The sequence below is a fragment of the Pseudorca crassidens genome, chromosome 18 (assembly GCF_039906515.1).
Source record: "Pseudorca crassidens isolate mPseCra1 chromosome 18, mPseCra1.hap1, whole genome shotgun sequence".
NCBI lineage: Eukaryota > Metazoa > Chordata > Mammalia > Artiodactyla > Delphinidae > Pseudorca > Pseudorca crassidens.
Genome location: NC_090313.1, coordinates 77,540,365 through 77,565,812, shown reverse-complemented (window position 1 = coordinate 77,565,812; position 25,448 = coordinate 77,540,365). Strand labels below are relative to the sequence as shown.

At 47.7% G+C, this 25,448-nt stretch overlaps 1 protein-coding gene across 4 annotated transcripts in view; it reads left to right on the top strand.

Moving 5' to 3' along the window:
* The window catches only part of TNFRSF19 (TNF receptor superfamily member 19), an 89,253-nt gene extending 70,001 nt beyond the window's left edge, over positions 1-19,252 (top strand). For 3 of the 4 annotated variants that reach the window (XM_067713716.1, XM_067713717.1, XM_067713719.1), the window contains 5 exons: positions 6,570-6,734; positions 7,214-7,339; positions 10,511-10,613; positions 11,207-11,612; positions 16,197-19,252. In XM_067713716.1, coding sequence (XP_067569817.1) covers positions 6,570-6,734; positions 7,214-7,339; positions 10,511-10,613; positions 11,207-11,612; positions 16,197-16,229 — 833 coding nt within the window. In that variant the 3' untranslated portion in view covers positions 16,230-19,252. The remainder of the gene's footprint in view (positions 1-6,569; positions 6,735-7,213; positions 7,340-10,510; positions 10,614-11,206; positions 11,613-16,196) is intronic. The other variant, XM_067713718.1, reaches the window with a different exon arrangement.
* Positions 19,253-25,448: the final 6,196 nt, after the last annotated feature.

Sequence of the window (25,448 nt, the reverse complement as noted above, 5' to 3'; positions counted from 1 at the left end):
GACAGAAAGCATAATTAGTTCATTTACAACTGGTTCTTCCCTACTCTATTTATCTGACACTCATCTAGTTCTACCATATAGACCTTACAGAGAACATTTAAAAAATAAATTTAAGGAGCCATGTGTTCTTTTTCGCTGCAATAACATGCAAGAGCCTGTTTAATCTTGGGGCAAGAGAGGTTGAATTTGTGAAGCTCTGTTTGTTTTAAGTTAGGTCAAGTTATATTGTATATGTTAGCTAATTAAGTAGAATTTACTGGTCTGTACAAAATTTGAACTAGCAGTCCTTCACACCATAGTATATTTTTTGCTGTAAGCAATATTGTTGGAATATTGGAAGGAGCATAGCTTAATTTTTTTAAAAAGAGCAGACGGACAAATCGGGCCTAAATCTAGATTCAAGCACCCGATGGTTGTTTAAATGAAAAACTGTTTAAAGATTTGTACAGATGTCTTCATTTTTTAAAAATAATTTATCTTGTATTCAAATTGTTGAATACTTTATATTACAGTAAATTTGGTTGAAGAAAATGAGGAAAGAAATCAATTTGTAAAAATATACTCATGTTGAAATCAAAGAAGCCAGCCAAACGCAGTACGGACCAAGGAGCCCTGTAGTTTGGTTTGCTTTCCAGAATATGAATACCCAGTGGTGGTTTAAATGAAAGACTGTTTATAGATTTGAACAGACATCTTCATCTGTAAAACCCGTGCTGTGAAGGATTATTATGACATTCCAAAAGTGGGTAGCAAGAGGCCGGCCCTCTGTAGGTGTTTGGTGTGTGGTGTCTGTGATAATGTTGATGATAATTTGGATGACTTTCTACAAAAAAAATTCACGGGCTTCTGTTGTTGGCAGATCTCTAAATGTTCATGTAATTTTCTCCATCCCTCTGAGTGGTTTTAGGGGGAAGGCGTGGGTGAAAACGTAAGATAAAGATGCCTAATTTGGTAAAATGATAGGAATGCGATTTAATCGTTCCCTGGATCCAATTTGCCTAACAGTCAGTTTCTGAAATTGACACCGAAGCAGCTTTTGTTGGGAGATGTGACTGAGCCCCTGAAGGTCCTCTCCTTTTCTGGCTTCTTTGGTAATTCACTGTGAATCAGTTGTTGCTAAGTGTGGATGTTTAACTAAGATTACACTTGGGGGATAATCACTTAAATAAGATCCCTTTTTGACGAGTCCATGGGCTGCTAATTCAGATTGAATAGAGAGAGATAAATTTTTGTTTCACTCTCATTCTGAGGTTATCGCCAATGACCTTCAAGGCTTGTGTATTGATAAGTCTGAGCAACCCTTGCTTTTTCTCCCAGAGTCAAGTTAACATAACGTAAAGTGAGTGCCTGCAGACGAAACTGTTATTTCCCCCAGCTGTTTGCACCTGTACTGTCACCAGCCAGAGGTGGAGGGATGAAGGACACACGCATTGTGGGTATAATCTCGTCTCAGTGACTGGACGTTTGCCACTTAACAAACTTCGGGGAACGCTTAGGGTTTTCCAGTCTCTTTCACAGACGTGCATTCGTGTCATCGTTTATATTTATTGGGCACCAGCTGTGTGCCCAGAACTCTTGTAAGTATCATCAGTACAGTGGTGAACAAAACCTATGACATCTCTGCCCTTGTGGAGCCTGTATTTCGGGGAGGGATTTAATTGTTGTGCTCAAGGCTAAGCAGCTGTAACAGGGAAGCCCCCCAGTAGTGCAGCCTCTGTAAGGCAGCAGGTCCTCTCTGTTCTGTAACCGTGCAGGTGGTGCAGCTGGTGGAGCAGCTGTGCTGCAGGTGTCCTTCAGAGGCCCAGCGCCTGGCCCCTGCTGCTTTGCCAGCCTTTGGGTAGCTTCCTCATCTGTCCTCCTCACCCATAGGACCCAGACTGGGCTGCTGCCACATGCTGCTCCAGCCCCAGCGAAGGGGGCGCTGGAGTAATTTGTCCCTAAAGTGGAGGTGACACAGATGCCACCCCATCCCTTCTGCTCGTCCTCCCGGGCCCCCTTGACTCTGATTTGGACGTATCACACTTGGCTACAAAGGAGGCTGGGAAGTGTAGCCTCTTGCTGGACCAGCTTCAGCACAAGGCAGGGGGTGGGTTTGGGGAAGCAGAGTGGGCTGTACTGCTCCCACCACAGGGGAGAATGACAAGGAAGCACCCAAGTTAAATATATGAAACGTCAGATGGTGGCAAGTGCTGGGGAGGAAAGGAAAGCCGGGGGGCATTGGAGAGAGGTGACAGTTTTAAGGAGTTCGGCAGGGAGGCCTCACTGAGTAGGTGACACTTGAGGAAAGAGCTACAGCAGTGGAGGGGTGATGCTCGCAGCCCGGGGAGGGTGCTGCAGGCCGAGGCCATGGCAGGGAGGAGGGATTCATGGGGCGCAGGGCGGGTGCTGGGAAGAGGGTGGGGCGGGGTGGTGGAGAGCTCGTTTTTGGATATGCCGGGCTTAGGTGCTTCCCCATCCACGTGGAGACGTCCAGCTGGCCGTTGGGTGTGTGACTCTGGAGTTGGGAAAGCAGCTTGGACTGGGAATGTAAAGTTCAGAGAAGTGACATGCAGCGTCTGACCTAATCCTGTTCTTTGCTGTAAAGACCACGCTCATCTCCGTGGGGAGAAGCCGGCCAGGCCACAGGGAGGTCACGGGCTCCTGACCGCAGACCTGTCCAGGTGTGCAGGCGTGCATGGAAGCTCGTTCCGCCCTGAGAGAAGTTCTCATGGGCCCTCGCAGTGGATCTCGGTGCCACGTATGAGCCCCTGTGTAATCGTCCCTGGGGAGGCTGAGGTTCAGGGAGGGGCCAGATGGTGCCAACCAGCTCCGTCCTCCCTGTTTAGCACCCTCTGTGGAGAGTGGGCTCTGGGACGAGGGAGCTTTTGTTCAGCAGGTTTTTAAACACAGCCTACTCAGGCGTGAGGTTGAACAAGCAGGGGGCTGAGAGGAAGCAGAGCTGCAGTTACTAGTGGAGGGCGTCTGGGCGCTGCCCCTCCTGCCATCTCGCCCTCGAATCCATTCCAGACTCAAGCGCCTCCGTAGAGTTGCCCCTCTGCCCAGCTCATCGTGCGACACTGAGATCCACGCTGGGCCAGAGGCCCTCAAGTGGAACTAGCTTCCATGCACACCTGGACACCTGCACACCTGGACACGTGGACAGGTCTGTGATCAGGAGGCCTGTGGTCTCTCTGGGGCCCGGCCAGCTTCTCCCCACAGAGATGAGCCACATTCTGCTCGTCGTTACCTGACAGATGTTTTACCTGCATCCGTGGACAGGGTGGTCCACCAGAAAGGATCCGAAGGCCAGTTTCCGGCTCTCAAGCTGCCTGCATGTTGCTGTGTGACCTTGAGCAAGTCCCTCAAAGTCTGGGTTTTCTCCTCTATAAATAGAGGGTGGTCAACGGACTTCACCCCGTCGTCAGGAGGGTGGGGTCACCGGAGGTGCATGTCAGCGTCAGGTGGAGGAAAGGTCCACTCCGGCCTGAACTCTTGCTCGGACATTCCCGAAAGCAGTCGGAGCCCGGCAACAATTCCCCCCGACACACACGTCTCCCCAGCTGCGTTCCGAAGCTCTCTAGAGGCTGAGGTGCAAGGAGGGCGTCTCAGCTACTCGGATTCACTCTTTGTCCCACTCCAAAGCGGGGAGCAGGCCTTATAGAAACACTTGCCAGGCCTTGCAAATGACGCCCGTGTTCTCATCTGTTCAGATCCGCACTTAGCCTTGTAGGACTGAGACGTCTTAGTCACTGCAGACACTCATACATCATCGTCCAGTTGAGCTGAGCCCACTGAAATGTTCAGTGTGAAACTGAACCCACATACAGTGTGTCCTGTAACGTGAAATTTAAGCGAAGAAACAGCTCTCACTCTGAAGTAACTTGCCAAAGGGTAGTGCTGAGATCAGGGAGGAATCTGATAATTGGTGAGGGTAAGACGTGCCTTTGTGTTCCAGAAAAGTTAGAACTTTCCAGAGAATACGGGTAGTCCTAGTCCTGGTTCCTCGGAAGTACCCTCAGGATCCTAGCAAGGTGAGGGTGAGGTGCCTTGTAGGCATCGAGGTGCTTGGCCAGGGAATTGAGTTAGAGCCGTGGGTGGAAAGAATCTTGAATCTCAGTATCATGGCAGCAACGACAGGTCAGAGCAGCAATCTTTTTTGGTTTGTAGTCAATAAGTCCTTTTCTGAGCCAGAAATTAGTAGGGTAGAAGCCACTTCATACAGCTGGTACCGCTCCCTCCCCTCTGTTTTTACTGCTGAAGTCAAAAGAATGATAAGAAGATAGGCTTTTATCGGGAGCTGATGTGAATGAGTTTCTGAGGGTGGTTCTAAAATCTAGTGATATTCGGCCCAGTCTCTCTTAGCTTCTGTAGTTATGTCTGCATTGCTGATGTGACGAACTTGAGAATGATGAACCCATTTCCCATAAAAAAAAAAAAAAAAGATGGTGTTTGCTGTCAGGGTTGTCATAAACTTGTCCATATAAACGAGAATAAAGAATGTGGCTTTCAGAGTGTGCTTCCCATGGGGACTCTTGGGAGGGGTGTTTGCATTAACAAGATGCCTTTTCGTATATAGGTGTCAGAAACTGAGAGGTGAAAGGTCTGTATTTTCTTGTTCGTCTTCAGATGCTCCTGCCTGGGAAATGCATAGAGAAGTAGCTTATTTGGTGTAATTATGTTTAAAATGGATGTCATTGTGACAACTCAGTAGCACTGATATCACAGTATTAGTGCGCTTCCTTGGAAAGATACGTGTTACCAAGACTTTCCTGATTGGCTTGGGGAAAATGAACCCTGAGTCACCAACCACCAAATTAAAAATATACCCATTTGAGGGCATTTCAGCTGATTTATGTTAGAAACAGTTCCTTTTCTGTGAAGGCAAGGAAGTTGACTCATCCATTTTAGAAAGGTTTTAAACCATAAGAACCCAGAAGACTCTAATCTTGTTCTACTTTAACCTGAATTCCTGGTTCCTCGTAGGGTTTTTCTGAATATCTAATAGTCCATTGATCAATGAGTTTAACTTAATCCTTACATCGTAGTTAGGAACTTTATCTTCGACTCAAATAATGTATTCAGTCTCATTTTGATAACAGTTCTGCTGAAGCCTGGTATTGACTAGAGCTTGGTTATTTGGTGGAAAGTTTCAGCTAAGGGGCCTGATCTCACTCTGAACTAAACCACTTTCTCACAAACATAAATCAACTTCACCATTTGGTCGCAATAGGTAATACTTAATGTTTCCCAAGCGTAGCCCACGATTTTACTTGCATTCGATATAAATTCCTATTCGTGTATTTACTTACCAGTGTTTGCACAGCTGTGCTTGTGTTCATACGTCCTCTTGTGAATTCGTCCACCAACAGAGGCTGTTTCAGGTTTAGATTTCATCTCTATCAGGTCAGAGGTGTAATCTGTTTAACTTGCTGTGTGATGAATATCTAACGTGTGCGATTTGATTATGACACTATGTCTACATAGCTAGAAGCGCTATTTGTTTATGAATATTAAAACATGTTTACAAACAGATATCCTTCAAAATGTATGATTGGATTAAGATTCTTATTCATCCAGGTCCAAGGCATATGGTTTATGTGCCTTTCCCAGTGGCAATAAGAAACGTGTACGAGGGTGACCCAGAATCACTGAGTGTAGATACACCAAGATTCAACATTCCAAAACGATCACTCCTGCGGTCGTATTTTTATGATTCAATAATATCAACCCTGAAGTTTCTCTCTGGCTCTAGCCGCAGGGGTCGTACAGTGGAAACCAGGCTTCAGGGGTTGGGATGGGGGTGGGGCCTGTGCAGTCGGGGGTGGGGCCTGTGCACTCAGGGGTGGGGCCTGTGCACTCAGGGGTGGGGAGAAAGTACCAGGTGGCCTTTTGTGCCATGTGCAGCACAGATGCAGACACCAGCCCGTCATCTCTAGGGCTGCCAAGTCCATTACCATCACCGTGAGCCACAGGGGCAAACGGCCCTCAAGATGTGCTTCGTCCAAACTGAGAAGTGCTGTCAATCTGAGATCACAACAGTGTTCGGTTTTTTTCTCCAAAACTTAGGTGTTGTTCAGTAATTTAACAGCTAAGGCGTTAAAAAATGTTCCCTGTCTCAGAAATTGGGGGCCTGCTGTGAGGTTATGAATGATCCAAGTCCTGGTTTCCCCCTAAAGTGGACCCCCAAAGCATACTTTAGTTCAGCCTGCTTAAAACTGTAGAAGGTCTAATTCCAATTAAAGGGTGCATATCGAGTGCTTGCTCTGCGGCCCACACTGCCAAGTGCTGGGGAGGAAGAGCAAGATGACAGATTCCCAACTCGCAGATGGTTCTGGTCCAACGGGCCCGACAGCACACGTGTCGGGGCTGCGTGTGGTTGGTGTCATGGGAGCAGAGGAGAGTCGCAGGGAGAGGTGCAGTATTCAAGCGATCTCCCAGGCGGAGGGAGAGTCTGAGCCCTCTAGAACACCTCCCCCTGGTCTCATTGATGTTGCATGAAGGCCACTGCTGCAGGGGACCCCGAGTACAGTGTGAGCACCTGAGTCCCTTGGGTGGTCGAGATGTGCTGATTCCATCCCCATGGTTTTCAGGTACCAGCAAGGTCAACCTGGTGAGGATCCCGTCCACGGCCTCCAGCCCACGGGACACGGCCCTGGCTGCCGTGATCTGCAGCGCCCTGGCCACCGTCCTGCTGGCCCTGCTCATCCTCTGCGTCATATACTGTAAGCGGCAGTTTATGGAGAAGAAACCCAGCTGTGAGTTCTGAGCCCTTTCTGTGTCTTAGCATCTTGGTGAGGGTGTTGGTCATCACTGCCATCTGGGTGTTTGACGAGAACCTAAGAGGAGAGTCAGGTTGCAGCCAAGGGGACAGAGAGAGCACGTGGAAACAGGCGTCCCAGGGGCCTGCTCCCCAAGAGGCCTCCTGCCAAAAGGGCTGAGGGCGCGGCCACCGGGCAGCATCACTTCCCGGGGACCTGAGGAGGCAGGGGTACCCCCGCCCCTTGGCAGAAACACAGCTCGTCTGAGCTCTGGCAACACAAGTACCTTACATCTCGAGCTGTCTTGACCGATTGTTTCATATCTTTGCTTCCGTGTAAGAAGTATTTTTAGATATGAACAACAGCTCTCCTTTCCTTTATAACTGCAAAAGCCGGGGTAGTTCTGGTTGCACTGGGATGTTTGTGGGCTCCTCCTGGGGAAGCTGTCTTGCTGACCGAGTTCTCGGCCTCCGCAGGGTCCCTGAGGGCACAGGACCTGCAGTACAACGGTTCTGAACTGTCCTGTTTCGACAGACCTCGGCTCAGCGGCCCTGCGCCCCACGCCTGTTGTCAGTGCCACCGGGACTCGGCCCAGACCTGCGGTAAGTTCAGCGCTTGGGGGCCACTAGGAATGCAGGCCCTGAAGCTGCAAAGAACTGCTCCCACTCAGTTTTCTAGTTAAAGCTAATCTAGTTCAGTCGTTCTCCCCTGTCCCCTGATGTTTTGGGTGTTTTGTGTCTCTTAAGTATTTAACAGAAAAGAAGCATCTCATTAAAATTCTAGAATTTCTCAGTAACTTTTTAAGCAAGTTTGCCTTTATTTTGGGGTGAATTGATTTAAAATAATATGAGCGAGACCTATTGCAGGGTTTTCCACAAACCGTAATTGCCTCTGGGGTTATTGACAGAAGTGAAAGTTTAGGGAAGTCGAGACAGACCCCGGAGATACTGTGGGTTCGGTTCCAGACCACTGCAATAAAGTGAATATTGCAATAAAGCGAGTCACGTGATATTTTGGGCTTTCCCAGTGCATATAGCGGTCATGTTTGCACTGTACTGAAGTCTATTAAGTGTGCAACAGCATTATGTCTAAAAAAATAATGTATACACCTTAATTTAAAAATACTTTACTGCTCAAAAATGCTAACCGTCGTCTGAGCCTTCAGCGAGTATAGTAGTGACAGAGATCCCTGACCACAGACCAGCAGAACAAATATAATAATACTGAAAAATTCGAAATATTGTGAGAATTACCAAAATGGGGCACAGACACAAAGTGAGGAGACGCTGTAGGAAAAATGCTGTTGACAGACCTGCTCGACGCAAGGTGGCCACGAACCTTCACTTTGGGAAAAAGCAATAGCTGTGAGGCACGACACAGCCACGTCTGCCTGTGATTCAGATGGACTTGGTTTCTAACGTGGGCAATAACGGGCAAAGGTCACACCAGCTGGCACACTTCCTGCCCCTGTCCCCACAAACTCACCTCCTCTGCAAAGTAAAAATCGACGTGGCCGCAGCCCTTCCGGAAGCCTGCCCGCCACCTGCCCCATCCACCCCTCACAGGTCCCCCGGCACCTGTGGTTGCAATAGCGCAGCAGCATTTTGTCTCCTGTAACCTTCCTTGAAGTTAAACATGTCCCAATTCAATTGCTTCTTGTCTCAGAACTGTCCGATCTTTCTTTTCAAGAAATTGAAGGGTTCAGCTTTTCAGTCTAATATTTAATACGTGGGATAAGGCATCTTCAACGTAAGTATTTCTCTACTGGCCACTACTGTCTTCTGCTTTAGGGTTAAGAACAAAACGTGGGATTGCCATGGCATGCGTGGATCTGGCTTTGCCTTTGCCTGCAGAGATCGTAGACTCAGCTCCCGGCAGCACCGATGCCTTGGTGATTCTCAAGGCGGCCCAAGCACCGCATTTTCTAGATGCTGCGCCGGGCACCGCCCCTAGATCAGAGTTAGCAAACAGGATTGCTTGAGAGAGAAACTTGGGTTTCAATGTGATCAAGTACAGCTTTGTGCAAACTCTGCCTCATCGTCACTTCTATCTGAAAAGAAAGATTAAATACGTGGATGGCTTTGTTGCACGTTTTTGAAATAGAATGCAGAGACTGGACAGCGTCCGCCCCCGCTGTTACCCGCCCAGGTTCAGTGTGCTAATCATATAAATTGCTTCTTCCTTAGTGACAGTGCCTGTTTTCTTTTCACTTTTATTTTGACATAATTTCAGACTTACAAAAATGTTGAAAGAATAGGACAAAGAATTCCCACATACCCTGTCCCTAGATTCCCCCAGTATTAACATTTTATGTCATGTCCACATTTGCTTTATCATTTTTCTCTCTTTCTAAGTATGGTGGGTGTACACAGTCGACCCTTGAACAACTTGGGGGTTGGGGGCACCCACTCTCCGCCCAGTCAAAAATCAACTTGTAACTTATAGTTGGCCCTCTGTATCTGCGGCTTCCCTGTGTTCACGGTTTCTCCGTATCCGTCTTACATCCTCGGAACCAGATACCCGCTGATCGTGTGGCACTGTAGTATTTACTGTTGAGGATAATCCTCCAATACGTGCACCCACACAGTGCAAATCCATGTCGTTCAAGGACCAACTGTGTGCCTTACATAGACATGCACACAGTTTTTAAATTTCCATTTAAAAATCAGTGGCAGGGAGTTCACTGGTGGCCTAGTGGTTAGGATTCTGGGCTTTCACTGCTGTGGCCTGGGTTCAGTCCCTGGTTGGCGAACTGAGATCCCACAAGCTGTGCGGTACAGCCAGAAAAAGAGAAAAATCTGTTGCAGATAAGGTGTCCCTTTACTTCAGCGCTTGGTTCCTAAGAGCAAGAATGTTCTCTTACACAACAGTGTGATTAATGCTCATTTCCTAATTTTGTCTGTATGTTTTACTATATCTATAGTTTTATAAAATCAGAGTTACATATGTCTGTGTATGTAGAGAGAGAAGTCTAGAAGGCTGTTCAGAAATGTGGACAGTGTCTTGCAGCTTATGGAATTAAGGAAGATTCATTTTTAAATTTCTGATCTAATCTCTCTATTTTTAAAGTTTTTTTCTTCAGTGAATGTGTATTATCTTTGTAACCAAAAATACATACCGCTTCAGTGAACATAATAGTTTGCAAAGCTGTGTGCACGTAGATAGTTATTCTTTAAGATACATTCCTAGCAGTAAAAAACCAAAAAGTTGTGTGTGTGGAGTTAAAGGGTTTAGACGTGTATGTTCTGTGCTGCATGGCTAGCCCACTCTGCAGAAACCCTGTGCTCTTTCCGCCCTCGTCAGCCACAGGTGAAAGTCTCATTTCACGTACCCTCTCATCATTCCTCTTCATCCTTATTTTCATTGTAGTAAAATAGACATCACCTTAACTTTACCGTTTTGGCCGTTTCTCAGTGTACAGTTGGGGGGCATTAAGCACGTTCACATTGTTGTGCAACCATCACCACCATCCCCAGAGCTTCTCCACGACCCGAAACTGAAACCCTGTCCCCTTTAAACACTCACCCCCTATTCTTCCTGCCCTCCAGCCCCTGGGACCCACCATCCTACTCTCTGTCTCCAGGAATTTGACTCTTCTGGGTCCTTCATAGAAGTGGTCCATCATTTTTAAGATATGAAAAAAGAGAAAAAATTAAACCTCATAACCCCTTTCCCCCCGAAAGTCACCCAAAGGGGAATAGCTAAATTTTCGAGAGCAGTGTTGAACTGGTATAAACAAGCACTGCTCCTCACAGCCCTGCCGGCTTTCCTAGGGCCCGTGCATCTCATCCCATCCCCGTGCTGTGACGGGGCCTGCAGCGTCGGCCGGGAGACTCCTGCTTGTAGGGTGCACTCCAAGGCCATTCTTCAGGACAGGTAAATGGGTGCTTCTAATCTATATAATTTCGTGTTCCCGCGTGCAAATATACAGGCTACTCGTGTACCAATTTTCATGGGAAACTATGGGACATCACTTTTTTAGTATCATTAATAACATTCTAGACATTGTAGGGGGTGGGAACTTTGGCAAGAATTAGGTAAGCGTCTCAGGGTTACTGATAGCCAGGGTAACATTCTTTATCCTTTATATTCCACTAACTTTGTTTTTGTCTTATATTCATGATTTGTGACACTTCCATCATCCGTAAGTAATTTTTAGCATGTCACATACTCAGAGAATTTTAGAACAGCAATCAAAGGAACTCAATTAAGACCCAGGAAACTGCCTATTTTAGACATCGGATTAAGTTTATATTGGTTAGAAGTAGGTATAAAAATTCGGTTTTAAAGTAAACGTAGTAATTTAACTTACTGTATTGAAGGAAGTTTATAACAAAGGAAGCATGAGAATTCTGACTCAATAACTTGTTTATTTCATCTAGAAAACTGAAAAGCATAGCTGGAATGTTGCTTTGTAGTAGGTTTTTCTCCCAGTAGAGTACTTACAGCTCTTTCGAACATGTGTCCAGAGACACAGGTCCAGCGGGGGAAGCAGTGCCGACTTTCTTTGGGTCCCTTTCGAGGTCCGTCTGTGGCGAGTTTTCGGACGCCTGGCCTCTGATGCAGAATCCCAGCTGTGGTGACGACATCTCTTCTTGCGCTTCTTATCCTGAGCTCCCTGGAGAAGACGTTCGCTCTCTCAATCCAGAGAGTGCAAGTTCAGCATCCTTAGACTCAAACAGTAGTCGGGGTCTGGGGGGCGGAGCAGTTCCAATTCAAGCTCACCCTGAAAGCTTTACAGAAACTACTGATTTATCGAGACTCAACAACTCAGTGCCAGAACCAGCGCTAACTCAGGACGCGCTCACTGCCAGAAATCAGCTGGCTCAGGAGAGGGGAGATGCCCATCACCTGGCCACTCAGCCGTCACCCCAGGTAAGGCAGCGATGGATTCGGTGTGGGCACAGCAGTGACTTAAGGAAGCCCAGAGGGAACAGGACTCTGTCCCCCATTAAATGTGGGGGAACCTGGGGAGAAGGTCTTTCCATCCTTCATAACTTCTTGTATGTTATAGGAGAATATATTTAAATTAAATTTCAGGAGTCTTTTTTTTTTTAACTAACAGCTTATCTCTAAGGCCATCCAGGGCAGCCGCATTCTTTTCTCCTCTTGTCACTCCAGCTACCCAGCACCGCACCCCAGCACCATGCTGGCTGAGAGATGAATTAGTTATGGGAGCATCTTGGAAGCAGTTCCTCACCTTTGTCTTCCCCTGTGATGTTCTTATGCCCAATACTTATATGCTGTCCATTCACGGTCAAGTTAATGAGAATTCAGGTCCCCTACGGCTACCCTTTCCCCTCCTCTCTCTTTCACTGGTTTTTCTAGATCGCTTTGCTTTGACTGATTGATCAGTTTGGTTGGAAATTGATTGTTGGTTGTGATCTGGCACCCAATACAGCGGAAGATCCTTCCAGATGGAAGGGTCTGACATCAGGTTTTGGGGTGGGGCAGGTGGTGACTGAAGGGAGGTGGGCTCTGACCCCGGGGGCCCCTGGGCCCTGTCCCTGCCTTCTCGTCCAGGTGAGGAGGTGGCCTTTGCCGAATTGGGCTTGGTGTGTACAAGCGTTCCCTGAATGTGAGCACACACATTGTTGGTGTACGTTCTTCTGGAAGAACGATGCCGGCCTTGAGTATGAAAGGGCAGAATCACAGCAACAGGGGCTCCCAGGCCCCGCAAACCCTGTTCTGCACAGACAGGGCTGCTCTCATCCTCGGTCCTTCCTGCCCCAGATCAGGGACGCGGCCGATGGGCCACAAGCACGCTGCGCGGGCTCCTGGATAACACCTCTGTTTCCTTGAGACGTCCTGTCTTTGTCTAATAAAGTCAGAAAGAGTCTAAAGTCAGTGTGGACGGAGATCGTTCCTTCTAAGAACGCATATGTGGGTTTATGTGCATCTAAACCTGCAGTACTTTTTTTTTTAACTATGAAGAAAATCTATAAAGCATGTACAGGGAATTCTGTACTGAAAACATTTGTTGGCTTTGGAGAAAAAACGATGTTGGTTTTCTTATAATAACGGAAATGAAGAAGAGATCCATGAACGGAGGAAGATCAAACAAATGAGGCCGTTTAAAGAGCCCAGACTGTGCAGCTCTGTGGCTGGAAAGCTCACTCACTGACCTTGTTCTTCGGGGCCAGCCGCTGATTTTCACACTGTTCATGAGGATAATAAGAAAAGACTTAAGAGTTGGCCTAGGTGCGTATAGGTCTCAGCATGGACGTGGCCCACAGACCTTTGGACAGAGAACCCCCAGCAGCCCAGAGCAGCTAACAAGCCCCGAGAACGGGTGAGAGGAGGACGCAGAAGACAGGATACGGGGCCCTTTGGCATCTAATCCCAACATCCCAGTCGGAAGCCTTGCCACGCACTCTAGAATGAACATCTTAGGACACTTACTATTTCATCTGAGTCACGTTTTCATTACAAAGTGCTGAAGTTTCTTTTCCATCAAGTCACTTGGTTCTGATGATAAACTTGCTTGTGTTACCTTCACGAATTATCTGTTTCACCTTCTCGTGTATCCACTGTCAGAAGAAAGTCTGAGTGGCTGCAGTGACGGTGCTACCATCGCACTAGCTACAGTTCTTCCGAGTATTGTCAGTAAATAGAATTACTGCTCGTCTTAATTTTGTAGCTTGTCCCCAATCTTGTGGTGTAAATTCTAAAACTAAGGAATGAAGCATCTCGAAGCCACGTCGTGTCAGAAGCAACCCAGCCTGCCCTTTGTCCTGTCTGTGTTATGGAGGAGGTGGAGGTAGGGTGGATGAGCCCTTTTGTCCCAGCTACATGGATGCAAAAGTGTGGAAACGTAGTTCAGTGTGTACGATTGGTGCATCATGACGTGAATTCTTTTCATAGAGAGTTGTCAAGGTAATTATGATTACATAAAGATACCTTCAACTCAAAGTCTGATGGAAAGTTATAATTACATATAAGATGAATGAGGAAATGTTACATTCTGCTTGTTCCATGTAAGTTATTTATTTATTTTTGAGGTAGTTTTCAGTGGCTAAGGACATCACCAAATATTTTTTTTATAAATTTATTTATTTTATTTATTTATTTTTGGCTCCGTTGGGTCTTCGTTGTTGCACGTGGGCTTTCTCTAGTTGCGGTGAGCGGGGCTACTCTTCCTTGCAGTGCGCGGGCTTCCCATTGCGGTGCCTTCTCTTGCTGTGGAGCACGGGCTCTAGGCACGCGGGCTCAGTAGTGTGGCTCGTGGGCTCTAGAGCGCAGGCTCAGGAGTTGTGGTGCACCGGCTTAGTTGCTCCGCGACATGTGGGATCTTCCCGGACCAGGGCTCGAACCCGTGTCTCCTGCATTGGCAGGCGGATTCTCAACCACTGTGCCACCAGGGAAGCCCCACTCCATGTAATTTATTAATGAAAGGTTTTTATAGGCTTTCCAAGATGTGTTGTCTTATAACTATTAGATAATTTTGGCAAATCTAAATAAGACATCCTGAATTCAGGAAAGGGATTGTTAAAATGTAAATCATTTCCATTTTCTCCATATAATTAAAAATAGCAGGGCTTCCCTGGTGGCGCAGTGGTTGAGAGTCCGCCTGCCGATGCAGGGGACACGGGTTCGTGCCCCGGTCCAGGAGGATCCCACGTGCCGCGGAGCAGCTGGGCCTGTGAGCCATGGCCGCTGAGCCTGCGCGTCCAGAGCCTGTGCTCCGCAACGGGAGAGGCCACAACAGTGAGAGGCCCGTGTACCGCAAAAAAAAAAAAAAGAATTTGATTTCGGAAGCTTTCTATTAATGGACCAGAGGGCAGGACTCCTGGCTCCTCAAGTTCAAGTGCAGTGAGCTTGGCCCCTGATGTGGGCTCACTCCTAACTCAGGAGGGCACTGTTTTCTGTTCGGGGGGTGGATGAGGGCAGCTGTTGCCAAAACAGCCCTACCCCTTTTTAAACAATTTATTTCTATTTTATTTTCAATGAAACTTCAAATTCCTACCCAGGCACTCACTTGTATTTTAACCTCTATTTCACGTGAATACAAGTTTCATTCACTTGTATTTTAACCTCTATTCACTCTTTTTCCCCAGCTTTATGGAGATGTAATTGACGTATAACATAGCAGAAGTTAGAGGTGTACAGTGTGATGATTCGATTTATTGCCAAGGGCACCAGGGGACTTTTGTCCGTATTTGGTGTGAGGCTCAGATCTCTAACGTGTGATGCATTTGTTTCCGAAAATTTATTTTTACATGGTAGTCTTCCTGTGGGTAGTTTAATGCCACCCAGAGTCTGATAATGATATGGTTCGGGATAAAGCAAATAGGGGTGAGAGCTGTCTTTAGTCTGTATGATTCCATTTTAATCAAATGTTCCCTGAACACACCTCCCCAGAAGGGAACCAGGTCTAAGATACTGAGACACCACTTGCTAAGGTATTTGGGAGAAGGAAGCCAGCCTGTTTAATAACAGGAAAAGTTTTCTTTGGTGGTGTTTCTTAACCAACATTTTAAATGTCAACATGAAATAATGGAAGGAATGCTAGAAAAGATATGAGATGACCTGGGTTCTAGTTTCTCAGTCTATCAACAGCTCTATTTTTTCCTTATTGGCCAATTAAGTATAATTTTCCTTCCTGGTAGCATTAATATGGTTGTATTATCATATCAGTTGATCAACATATTTGATAAAACTATCTTATTATTGAGAGAACCTCAGAAGTTTCTATTTCTAGATAATCTCCTTAGACCTTTGAAAAAAATTTTTTCTGTAAACGTGTCTGATATGTCACTAATGCCAAATTAGTGGTAAGTTAATGAAGGGTTACGACGTGAATGAAGGTTTCACTCACGTACAGTAACACGCAGGTGACCCAAGCCTCACCCCCTGCCAAAGTGAGGTCACTGTGCTTTTGTGATAAGGGACAGATCTAAAGGCTGCTCTCTCCCGAGGACGTTTGCCCTGTGACGTATGTGTGAATATTCCAGGGAGGTCATTATAAGAGAAGTCTCATTCCCAGACTCTTTCTAAACGTTCTCCAAGACTTCACAGAAGTTTTAAATTCAAAGACTAAGAATAGCATTAATTATTAACCATCTTTGTTCTTTTAAAGAATAGACTAAAGAATCCTAAAACCTTTACCTACAGTTGCGTTAAAGGAGTGCAACACAGAAACAAGCGTTAAGTGTTTGACTGAGGCTGAAAATCAGCAAAAGAATTGTTCATTGATACAGTTTGTTTGGGGCACATTTTCATCTCTTAAGGTCTGCACATATGGAGTGCCTGTGGGTTGCTAGGAAATCTTTGCTTTTATTCTCAGAGTACGTGGGTACCTGATGTTGGGACACCCTGACAGGAACTTCCCGTCCATATATTATAAAATTCGCGTGCGCAATTAGTAGAAGCTCAGCACCGTAAACGTTTACAGTCCCAGTTTAGGGCTTTAATTCGTCAGGCGCTGTGTTCAAAGCTGTCCTTCTGTCGCCGTTTCAGGAGGCCGAAAGGACTTGCTTCTTTCTGCAGTGAAGTGTCGTATGGAGCCCAAAGGGCAACCACTCTGCTTATGGACTCAGCACCGTCTGGACCTCGCATGGCTTCTGGGGGAAGAAAGTAAATCTGAACCACACTGATGGCATTTTAAGCCTTTCAACCGGTTGCTTCTGAGCCAGACCAGCTGTAAGCTGAGACCTCAAGGAATACACTCCAGGCACTTCTGAGACTTTGCATCTTTCCTACACAAGAAGCTTCTACGCTACAGGCTGACTTCAGAGACTGACGGGCCAAGTTCGCAGCCACCGAGCTTAGGGATATAACGAGAAACAGAAACGCATTCACGCTTCTTTTCACGGTGGAGGTGGTTTGCCAAGACTGAAGACCCTGAGTATAAATTTTCATTTACATTTTCTTTCCAGAAATAATTTCATATATCCTACTAAAAGTCGGCATCAGACGAGTTACCTTAGTTCTTAGGTAGCATGGGTTCAAAAGGGAGTGTTTTTATTTCCTGAAGGTCACCTTTTCATCTTCTAAATAATTAGCATAGGAGGTTAGAATTGACTTCACATGGCCTGCCTGAGTCTTGGGTTTATTAGATGATGTTAACTGTCCTAACTGGGAATCAGAAGAGACCAAATCTTGCAGAATTGAAGCTTCTCGCCTCAGCCACTGTCTTGTGAACAGCGGCTGAATTAGTTAACAAGAGGGGCCTGAGTTAGGACATGTGTTTGGGAAAGGACTGCCCATTCCCTCTGAGTTAAACACCCCTTAGCGTGCGCATCCTAGATTAGCAGATTTCTGTGAAAATCCATTGATACGGAAGCATTTGTTACTTCTGTCCCTGGGACTGAGCTTAAAAGATCCAGAATTTCTCTTTTATAGAGAATCGGTATTTATAATGATCTTTTATTTGCATCGTATTTTATATTAAAGGCTTTAGAAATGACAACATATCAGGTTTCCCTGCTACTGAAGCATGACACCAGGTGAGTAGTCTTAGGAGACTCTGCATATTAGGACCGGAAGAAAAAGCACAGCTTGTAGGCAGCGTTTAGGTGAATGGATTATAACTGCCATACGGGGCTCCCACCAATCTCCTAAGCTTCTTCAGCACAGGAATTCCCACCGTAGCCCAACGGCGCTGGACTTAAGAGTCTGGTGCTTCTGTGAAGGCGGTCCATCCCCTACCACCTTGGTATTTACCTACTAGAATTAGCTCTAGAGCTGAGACAGAAATAACCCCGCTCAGTCATGAACCAGGGGATGGCTCGTTGGCTCGCCTCTGCGCCCTGGAGAGGAATTATTTGAGCAGAATTTATTTTTTTCCTGCTTGAACGTACGTGATCAGCTCTGGCTGTTGTCTTTTAAGTGATTACTATTAGCTCTGTCCCATTTGCACTTAAAAAAGAAATAGACCTTTGAACATCCCTGTGTTACAGAATGCTGAGATATTTTGTTTCCAAATCAGTCTTCTACCTGACATTTAAAGTGAGCATTAGAGGGTATTCCTGGGCAGTCCAGTGGTTAGGATTCAGCACTTTCGTTGCCGAGGGCCTGGGTTCAATCCCTGGTCAGGGAATTAAGATCCCGCAGTAGAAATCTGCCTTTTCCAAGGACATTTTTATCTTCCCTCTTACTGCCCCGTGCTTTGCTCTCTTGCAGTAGTGAGCTCTCACGAGGCCTTTTCCTCGTGCTGGGACTCTCCCTCCATCTGCAGCTCAGGATCCCTGTGCGGACATGAGCTCACGGTATGTCGTGCACGTGACCTCCGTGCCTTTGACTGAAATGGGAAATTAGAGGGTCTCATGGTAAGGCACAGCCTTTCCTGTCTACCTGGTGTCCAGTCATAGTTGATTGACTTTCTTTTTTCTCTTCCTTTTTTAGCCTAAACCAGTGGTTCCTAAGCTCTGGTACTCACCAACTCTTCTGAGACTTGCCCTTAGGAAATATATGTAAGGTATTTAGGACCTGATCACAAGAGGTCCACGAAAATGCAAGTTTCACTGTAAGTCACATGTGTGCCGTTCGTAGTTTGTAATCCGATCACTTTTGTGGTGACAGAGGGGTGATCCAAGTAGGCCAGGGCTGTGCTCCTTTTTGTAACCCGAGTATATTTTCCACACGTAGAGCCCTCTTCAACTTCAAAGGCAAAAACCCTTGCAGGAGAAAGCTGAGATTGATGGGAATGAGACTTTGGCCACAAATCCTGAAACATCACTTTTGACCAATAGAGAAACACTTAGGGTTAAAAAATTGATTTCATTTGATTCTGCATTTGAAAAATCCTGGATTATTTTGTTGTGGACCATTTTTAAAGTCTTCGTTGAACTTGTTACCATATTGCTTCTGTTTTATGTTTTGGGTTTTTTTTGACCCCAAGGCATGTGGGATCTTAGCTCCCTGACCAGGGATCGAACCCACACCTCCTGAATTGTAAGGCGAAGTCGTAACCACTGGACCGCCAGGGAAGTCCCGATCCTCGGTTATTTTTATCCAGAGGAAGACAGTTTACTACCATGTGCTATGGAAGCATACAATGATGTTATAGTCTGCACTCTTTGTCAATGCTGGAGAGGACAATCCAGTTGGCATTTCATGTCAATATCCTGCAGAACTCAGCTGCTAGGGTGCTGATGCCAGGAACCGCCATCAGCTAATAACAGGGCTGGGAGTGCGGGTGCTCGAGACTTCGGCACTGCAGACGCTCACTGACAAGGATGAGATCAGGGTTGGAGAACAAGCACAGAAAGGCGTGGGGTTTTCTAATCTTGTATGTATGGAATGTATTTTTCAAATGTAGATTTTTCTACTTTAGTTAAAGTGTTAATGTTGCCGTATCCTAGGTTAAGCACTATTGTCTGTGCTAGTAAAAAAAAAAATAGAAAAGGAAAAACTATCCATCATTGCTTTAAGGCAGTCAGCTTGCATCAGTTTAGACCCCATCATGACTGTTTTGCATACTGGAATTGATACATTTGTAAATGTTGGTTTTCTTACATAACTAGTTTTGTAAGACCTTTTTTTTTATTTGTGAATAAAATTGTTACCTGGTATTCTTATCGACACGTCTGGTGAGAAAGTGGTTGATGGTGTGAATGCAGGTATGTGTTCCCCTCCTGCTCTCCATGGAGGGTCTCACTAAGATCTCTTTCCCCATGTATCCCTCTCTGGATTTCAGTCTCTAGGAGGGAGATCTGGAATCCTCTGGTTACATCTCTCAGGCTGGTCAAGCTACTGAAAAATGTACTGAGTTATTTGGGAAGCTTTAGTATCAAGGTTTTATCATGACCTCTTTTTTTTTTTTTTCCTTCATTTTGTGACACCGAGAGGGAAGGTCTGAAGAAGGAGAGGTTTTCCGTTCATTCTCTTTTGAGGTCAGTGGGGCGTTGTCCTGGGAGAGGTGGGCTGTGGGAGTGAGGGACGCGCACAGGGCAGCGCTGGTCACCGTGAGAGCCCTTGTTTCTTCCCAGCTCCTTCCCTTCTCCCTTCTCAGCCCCCCTCTTCCTTCCCTTCCTTCCCTCAGTAAAGCTTTGTAAGCTGTTCCTAGATTTTGAGAGGAATTTAGACTTCCTGGAAAAAAATGGCTTATTTATTTATTTTTTTAATTTAATTTTTATTTTATATTAGAGTATCGTTGATTTACAACGTCATGCTAGTCTCAGGTGTACAGCAAAGTGGTTCAGTTCTACACATACATGTATCTACTCTTTTTCAGGTTCTTTTTCCAAAATAGGTTATTTGAAGTGTCACCGTATTCTCTCAGCTTGGTGTTAAATGTCCCTGTGGACTCTGTGAGGGAAGGACACTCATTAGCTTCTCTCCTCTTTCCCAGTGTCCACGCAGACTTGGGACAGGGGGCCTTGGGGGACCACCAGCTCTCTGGGGAAAGTAGCCCAGCTCCTAGGAGGGTCTAGCAGGAGGCCCAGAGTATTCTGTCATCACACAGGTGACACATTTGCATGGTCACAACTATGACGAGGCTGTTTGCAGCTGTCCACTTGTCACTCTGAATATGTCCATTTGTCGCATTTTAACTTGAGAAGTTGTCTGATTTTTTAAAAACGTATTTGGCACCCAAGAAGGTAGGAAAGTACAGCTTAAATGTATCGTTCAGTTATATTGAAGCTAAACGGCAATCTGAGAATTTCCACAATCTTCTAGAATTTTGAGGACATTTCACGAAGACCCGGTGGATGATTCTAAAGACGTAATTATCCCAATCAGCCGTCAGCTCTCAGTAATATTGCTTATGTCACATTTCAGCCAGAGGAAGGTGGCAAGGTTTCTACCGTAGAGACTCAGCAGGCCAGGGCCGGGTCCTTTCGTAAACCACCAGTGGCATGCGAAGTAGTGTGATTTCTGGCTGCTTTCAAATTAGCTTTTGCAAGAGACTTGAACGGTAAAAACTTAACCAGCAAAATACTTTCTCCGGAACCATGGGTGGTCTTCTGAAGCAGGTTTCAATGATTCATCTGTGAAGACAGAGGATTCTTTCTTTTTTATCTTAGTTTCTAATGGCATTAACTGTTCCTCCTCAAGACAGAAATAGCTGTGTTCTCTCAGTTTTGTTTGGGGTTGCGTGTAGCCAGCAGCACCCTGCAGAGGGATTTTCCTCCCCTGGGTTGACTGTTTACAGTCAATAGAAGGTCTGCAGAATAGGCTGCAATCCTTTAATTGCAGGTGAGAGAGGCAGGTGCCCACAGCCTCGTACACATCACCCCTCGGTGAATCAGGTAAGAACTGTGTCCCCTGAAGTCTAAGCACAAATCTCACTCCTCTCAGAGGCCTCCTCTGGGAAGAAGCTGTTTCCTGTGTCAGCCCCTCCTTCCTTCCTTCAATATCTTGACATATGTATATAGTTGTATAGGGTATGTGCTCGGTCATAGATGCAGTGCCGAGGTTGAAGCAGACACTAACTATGAGGGAGACAAGCCTTCTAAGTATTTACCACATGGGGCGCGATGGTAAGGAGGGCGCAGGCTCCTCTGAGGCGCGAGGGAGCAGCGACGACCTGCGGGCAGTCGGGACGGGCGCGGAAGCTGGGGAACCGTGTTCACGGCGGAGGTCGCCCCGAGCAGCACGTGGAGAGGCCCAGCTTGTTCTGGGAGCGGTGGGACCGGGTCTGGGGGAAGCCGAGGCTCCAGCCTGACAAGGGCCTGGTGTGGTGCCCGGGGTGTCGACGCTGCCCTGGAGGGAGTTTCCTTGCCTTTAAACAGATGGGTGATGTGCCTTGAAAACCCTGAAATCTCTAGTCTTCCAGAAGCTTGGAAGTTACAAAACTAGGTGAGTTAGACCTCGGGCTGGGAGCAGGGCATGTGGCCAGCTGTGCACGGAGAGGCGGACGGTCAGTCCCCTGTTTGGAAACACCGGGGCTGAGACTCTTCTCTCATCGGGCTCACCTTCGTCCTGTTCCGATCGCAGGGGAGACGGGGCTGAGCGCGAGGCGCACGCTTGGGGCTTGGCTGAAGCCCCTGCTAAGGTCAGATCTGCGCTCCCCGGTCCCCGAGAGGCCTCGGGTGGGGACGGGACTAACTTCCCAGCCCCGGGGTGGCCGTATGTCCCACAGCGGCATTGCTCAGATGCCTGGCCTGAGTCGGCCACTGGGTGACAGGCGTCTGTCCACTCGCTTCTAGATCTGAGCCAGCCGCCTTCATCTGCTGCCAGTTTTTTCTCAGCCCCTCGCCCTTATCTTAGAAACGCTGCCACGTTTGCTGTTCGTTCCTCGGGTGGCCGAGCAGCCTGGCACGGAAAATCTCGAAGCCTGGCCCCTGGTTTGGGGCGGGCGGCGAGGCCCGGGGAGCCTGTGTGCAGCCTTTCCTGCTCCCCCAGCTCTCGCTACTGCTCGCCCCAGTCCCCGCGGTGCAGCCTCTCGGCTCCCTGGCACTCAGCACCCCTGCAGGGAGATCTGCCCGGACAACTTTAACCCCAAATAAGTGCCCGGAGAGAGAAGTAGTCAGGTGGCCAGAGATGGAGCCCAAGCAGGAAGGTGAGGGAGGAGCTGCACAGAGAACCCAGGACCCTCCCTGAACCTGCGCCCTCACTGAGGGAAGCGAACCCCATGCGGGTTGTGGGACGGGGGGCGGAGCAAATGAGCGGCTGCAGTCACGTGACCCGAGGGTCCCGTTTTCTGCACAATGACTGTGTTAATCCTAATGTCCCTAAAGCCTAGGGAGAGAAACTGGGATTCAGTGTTTTTTCAGATGCGCCATTCAAAAGTGGGTAGGAAGACTCGCGTGTGAGCTTTTGTAGAGAGGAAGCGTTCCTCCTTCCGTTGCTGCTGTCCCCGTCTGTGGCCCTCACCACGTGGCCTAAGGTCTGGGTCCCCGGTTTCCCAGCCATGCAGGTTCCAGCTAACGCGGGGACCGCCTCCTGGGCCGCCCATGGCCGCGGTTCCATCCACGCAGAGCGCCCACAACGCATCCAGGAGGGGAGCTCAGGTTGCACCCGAGTCCCATCCGACCGTGAACGTTGTATTCCCTCGAGGAGTCGCACATCTAATAAACGTGCGCGGTAATTCTTGCGCTCGGCTGTCAAACCTAGGACAAGGCGCCTTTACGGACGTCCCTTCCTAGGAGGTGAGTTTGCTGAGGAAGTTATGGAAGGTCGGGTTCCAGCTGAGGCCTCTTGAGAGAACGTCTTCTCTCAGCTCATAAACCAGTCTACCACCCATAACGCCGTGGATTCCAGTCACTCTGAGTGGGTCCCAGTTAGATATCGCGTTGGGGAGGGTGATGGCTAATTTACGTGTCAACTTGGCTGGACCACGGTGGCCACGTATCTGGTCAAACACGGGTCTGGATGTTGCTGTGAAGGCTTTTTTTTAGATGAGATGCACATTTGAAGCAGCAGACTTTGAGTCAGGCCGGCGCCCCCTCCGTCTAGTGGCGTGGGCCTCGTCCAGTCAGTCGGGGACTGAAGAGAAAGGCTGAAGCTCCCTGAGGAAGAAGGAATTCTGCTTCCAGGCGCCTTCGGATCATCTCCTCGCCGGCCTCCAGCCCGCGGGTCTGCCCTGCAGACTTGAGGCTCGTCAGCTCCACATCTCTTACCTCCTTAAGGTCAACCTCCCTCTTTCTTCATCTACCCCCCCTACCAACACACACACACCCTACTGGTTCTGTTTCTTTGGGAAAACCTGACTAATACAACGACCAAAGATTAATCAATCAGTCGATCCCCAAGGTGCATAGACACCAGTGACCAGAACTTGCGGAGCCGTAATTCGAGTGAAAGGTTCTCTGTCAGGCAGCCCGTACAATCTCGAGGGGCTCCGGGTGTTCTTAAAGGCCGAGTCACACCACCCAGAGGTCGCTGCTCGGAAACCGCTGGACCGTCTCGTCTTTTTCTTCAGGCATCTCCCTTTATCCCCCACTCCCTTTCCTCCCTTCTCATAATTCCCATCCGGTCTCCCCCCTCCTCTCTCCTCTCTCTACCGTGCAGACGGCCTCCTGCCAAAGAGGCTTCATCCGTGAAGGGAAAGGCCTGGCTCTTGTTGGCTTTGATACAATGACTGGACGTCGGTTCGGGGAGAACAAGAGAAAGCAAGTGATGGTTCTCTTCTGGAGGAACGGCCAAAATGACACTTTCTGAGGTGAGCGCTTGCCTGAAAGCGCTGTTGTCGTTTGTTGTGAAACGTGCAAAGCAGCCAGCAAGTGTGATTCCCTTTGGCCGAGAGCTTCAGTACAGAGAACTCGTAATTATTCTGCCTCTTCAGCAGCCCAGGCAGTGGGCACAGAAAGAGCCCAAGGTCTTCCGGGGACTCAGAATCAGAGCAAGAACCTCTGCTGTCCTCCACAGCCCCCGAGGACATTCTCAGGAGTGCAGGAGAAACTTGTTCCCCAAGACCCAGAGCAGAGTCCCTGCAGGCATCACTTCTCCCTTCCCGAAAAGCCAACCCCACCCGCATGACCGTATAAATCACTCTGGGGGAACACTGTCTTCGTTCTAAACACAAGTTCTGTGCTGCCCTCTGACTGGGATTCAGGGTCCCGGGGATGGCATCTCCTGAAAATCCAGCATGCCCTTTCATAAGCAAACCAATTCAGTTGTCAATTTCCACACCTCTTCAAACAAAATGTAGACTCTGTTAGTGTAGAGCAGGAGCCTGAATTTTAGAAAAATCCTACATTAAACAGTACAGTAGAGTCCGCCACACAGGATAACAAGCTCGTGGCATAGAAGGTATTCCTCATTTTAAACACACGTGCCTTATCTCGCTCGACCTGCCCCTATGGTCAAAAGTCTATATGGCTCCGTGGCTATAAATCTTGTTGTTTTTTCACCAAAATTCAATCCAATGGATAAAGAGTTACCCCGACCAAAGATAACACCAGCTTTGGAGACGGCTCGAAAAGACGCATCTGAAAGAGATCTCAAGTACCAGCAGCATTATCAGAATAAAGAATCGCCCAGTTAAGGAGCATCTTTGACGTTAATGATATTTATCTGGATATTCGAGGCTTGTTTGTTTTGTAACATCTCAGTACTTAACTGCTAGACCTTACACGCTGCACGTTTCTGTCGGAGGCGATGAATACGCTCAAAGCCAGACTCCGCGCTTGGGGACCTCCTGATGATAACGTGACATTTGAAAACAGCTCATCTCTTAGTCAGCACTTGTACATCCGTTACCTCATTTGGTCTTCACATCGGTCCTACGAGCAGGATTACCATCTTCATCTCACGGATGAGGAAATGGAGATTCAAAGACAGTAGAAACCAGCCTTAAAGTCAGTAAATGGTAGAAAGTGGTAGAAAACACGTAAAAAGGTTTTCAGCCAATAGTGGTAGAGCTGAGATATGAACCCTGGATTCCAACCGTCAGAGCCGTGATCTCCTGGTCGCGCGATGCAGCCGAGGAGTCCATTCCCACACTGCGGTGCAGGGAGCGGGGACCCCGGCTTCTGGCCGCGTTTGTGTGGGATGAAGGCGTGGGACTCCTGGCCTCACCTACAGCCCCAGGATGGAGCTGGAAGGACCGTAGAGGTTGTCTGGTCCTGCAGCTTCAGCCTGGGGATCTGCAGAGCCCAGAGTTCTGAGGAGGCTGCCCCAGGGAGTGCGAGAGGCCTGCAGGGGGTACCTGGCCCATCTCAGCCCTGCTCCAAACACAGGACCATTCACCTCTTACTCTGCAAATGCACAGACGTGGACCCAGAGAATCCCCACTCCATCCTTGGTCTCCTGGCTCTGAATCCATGGAGGACAGCAATGGCTTGATGATAATGAACACCAAGACGAAAAGCAGAGAGACCA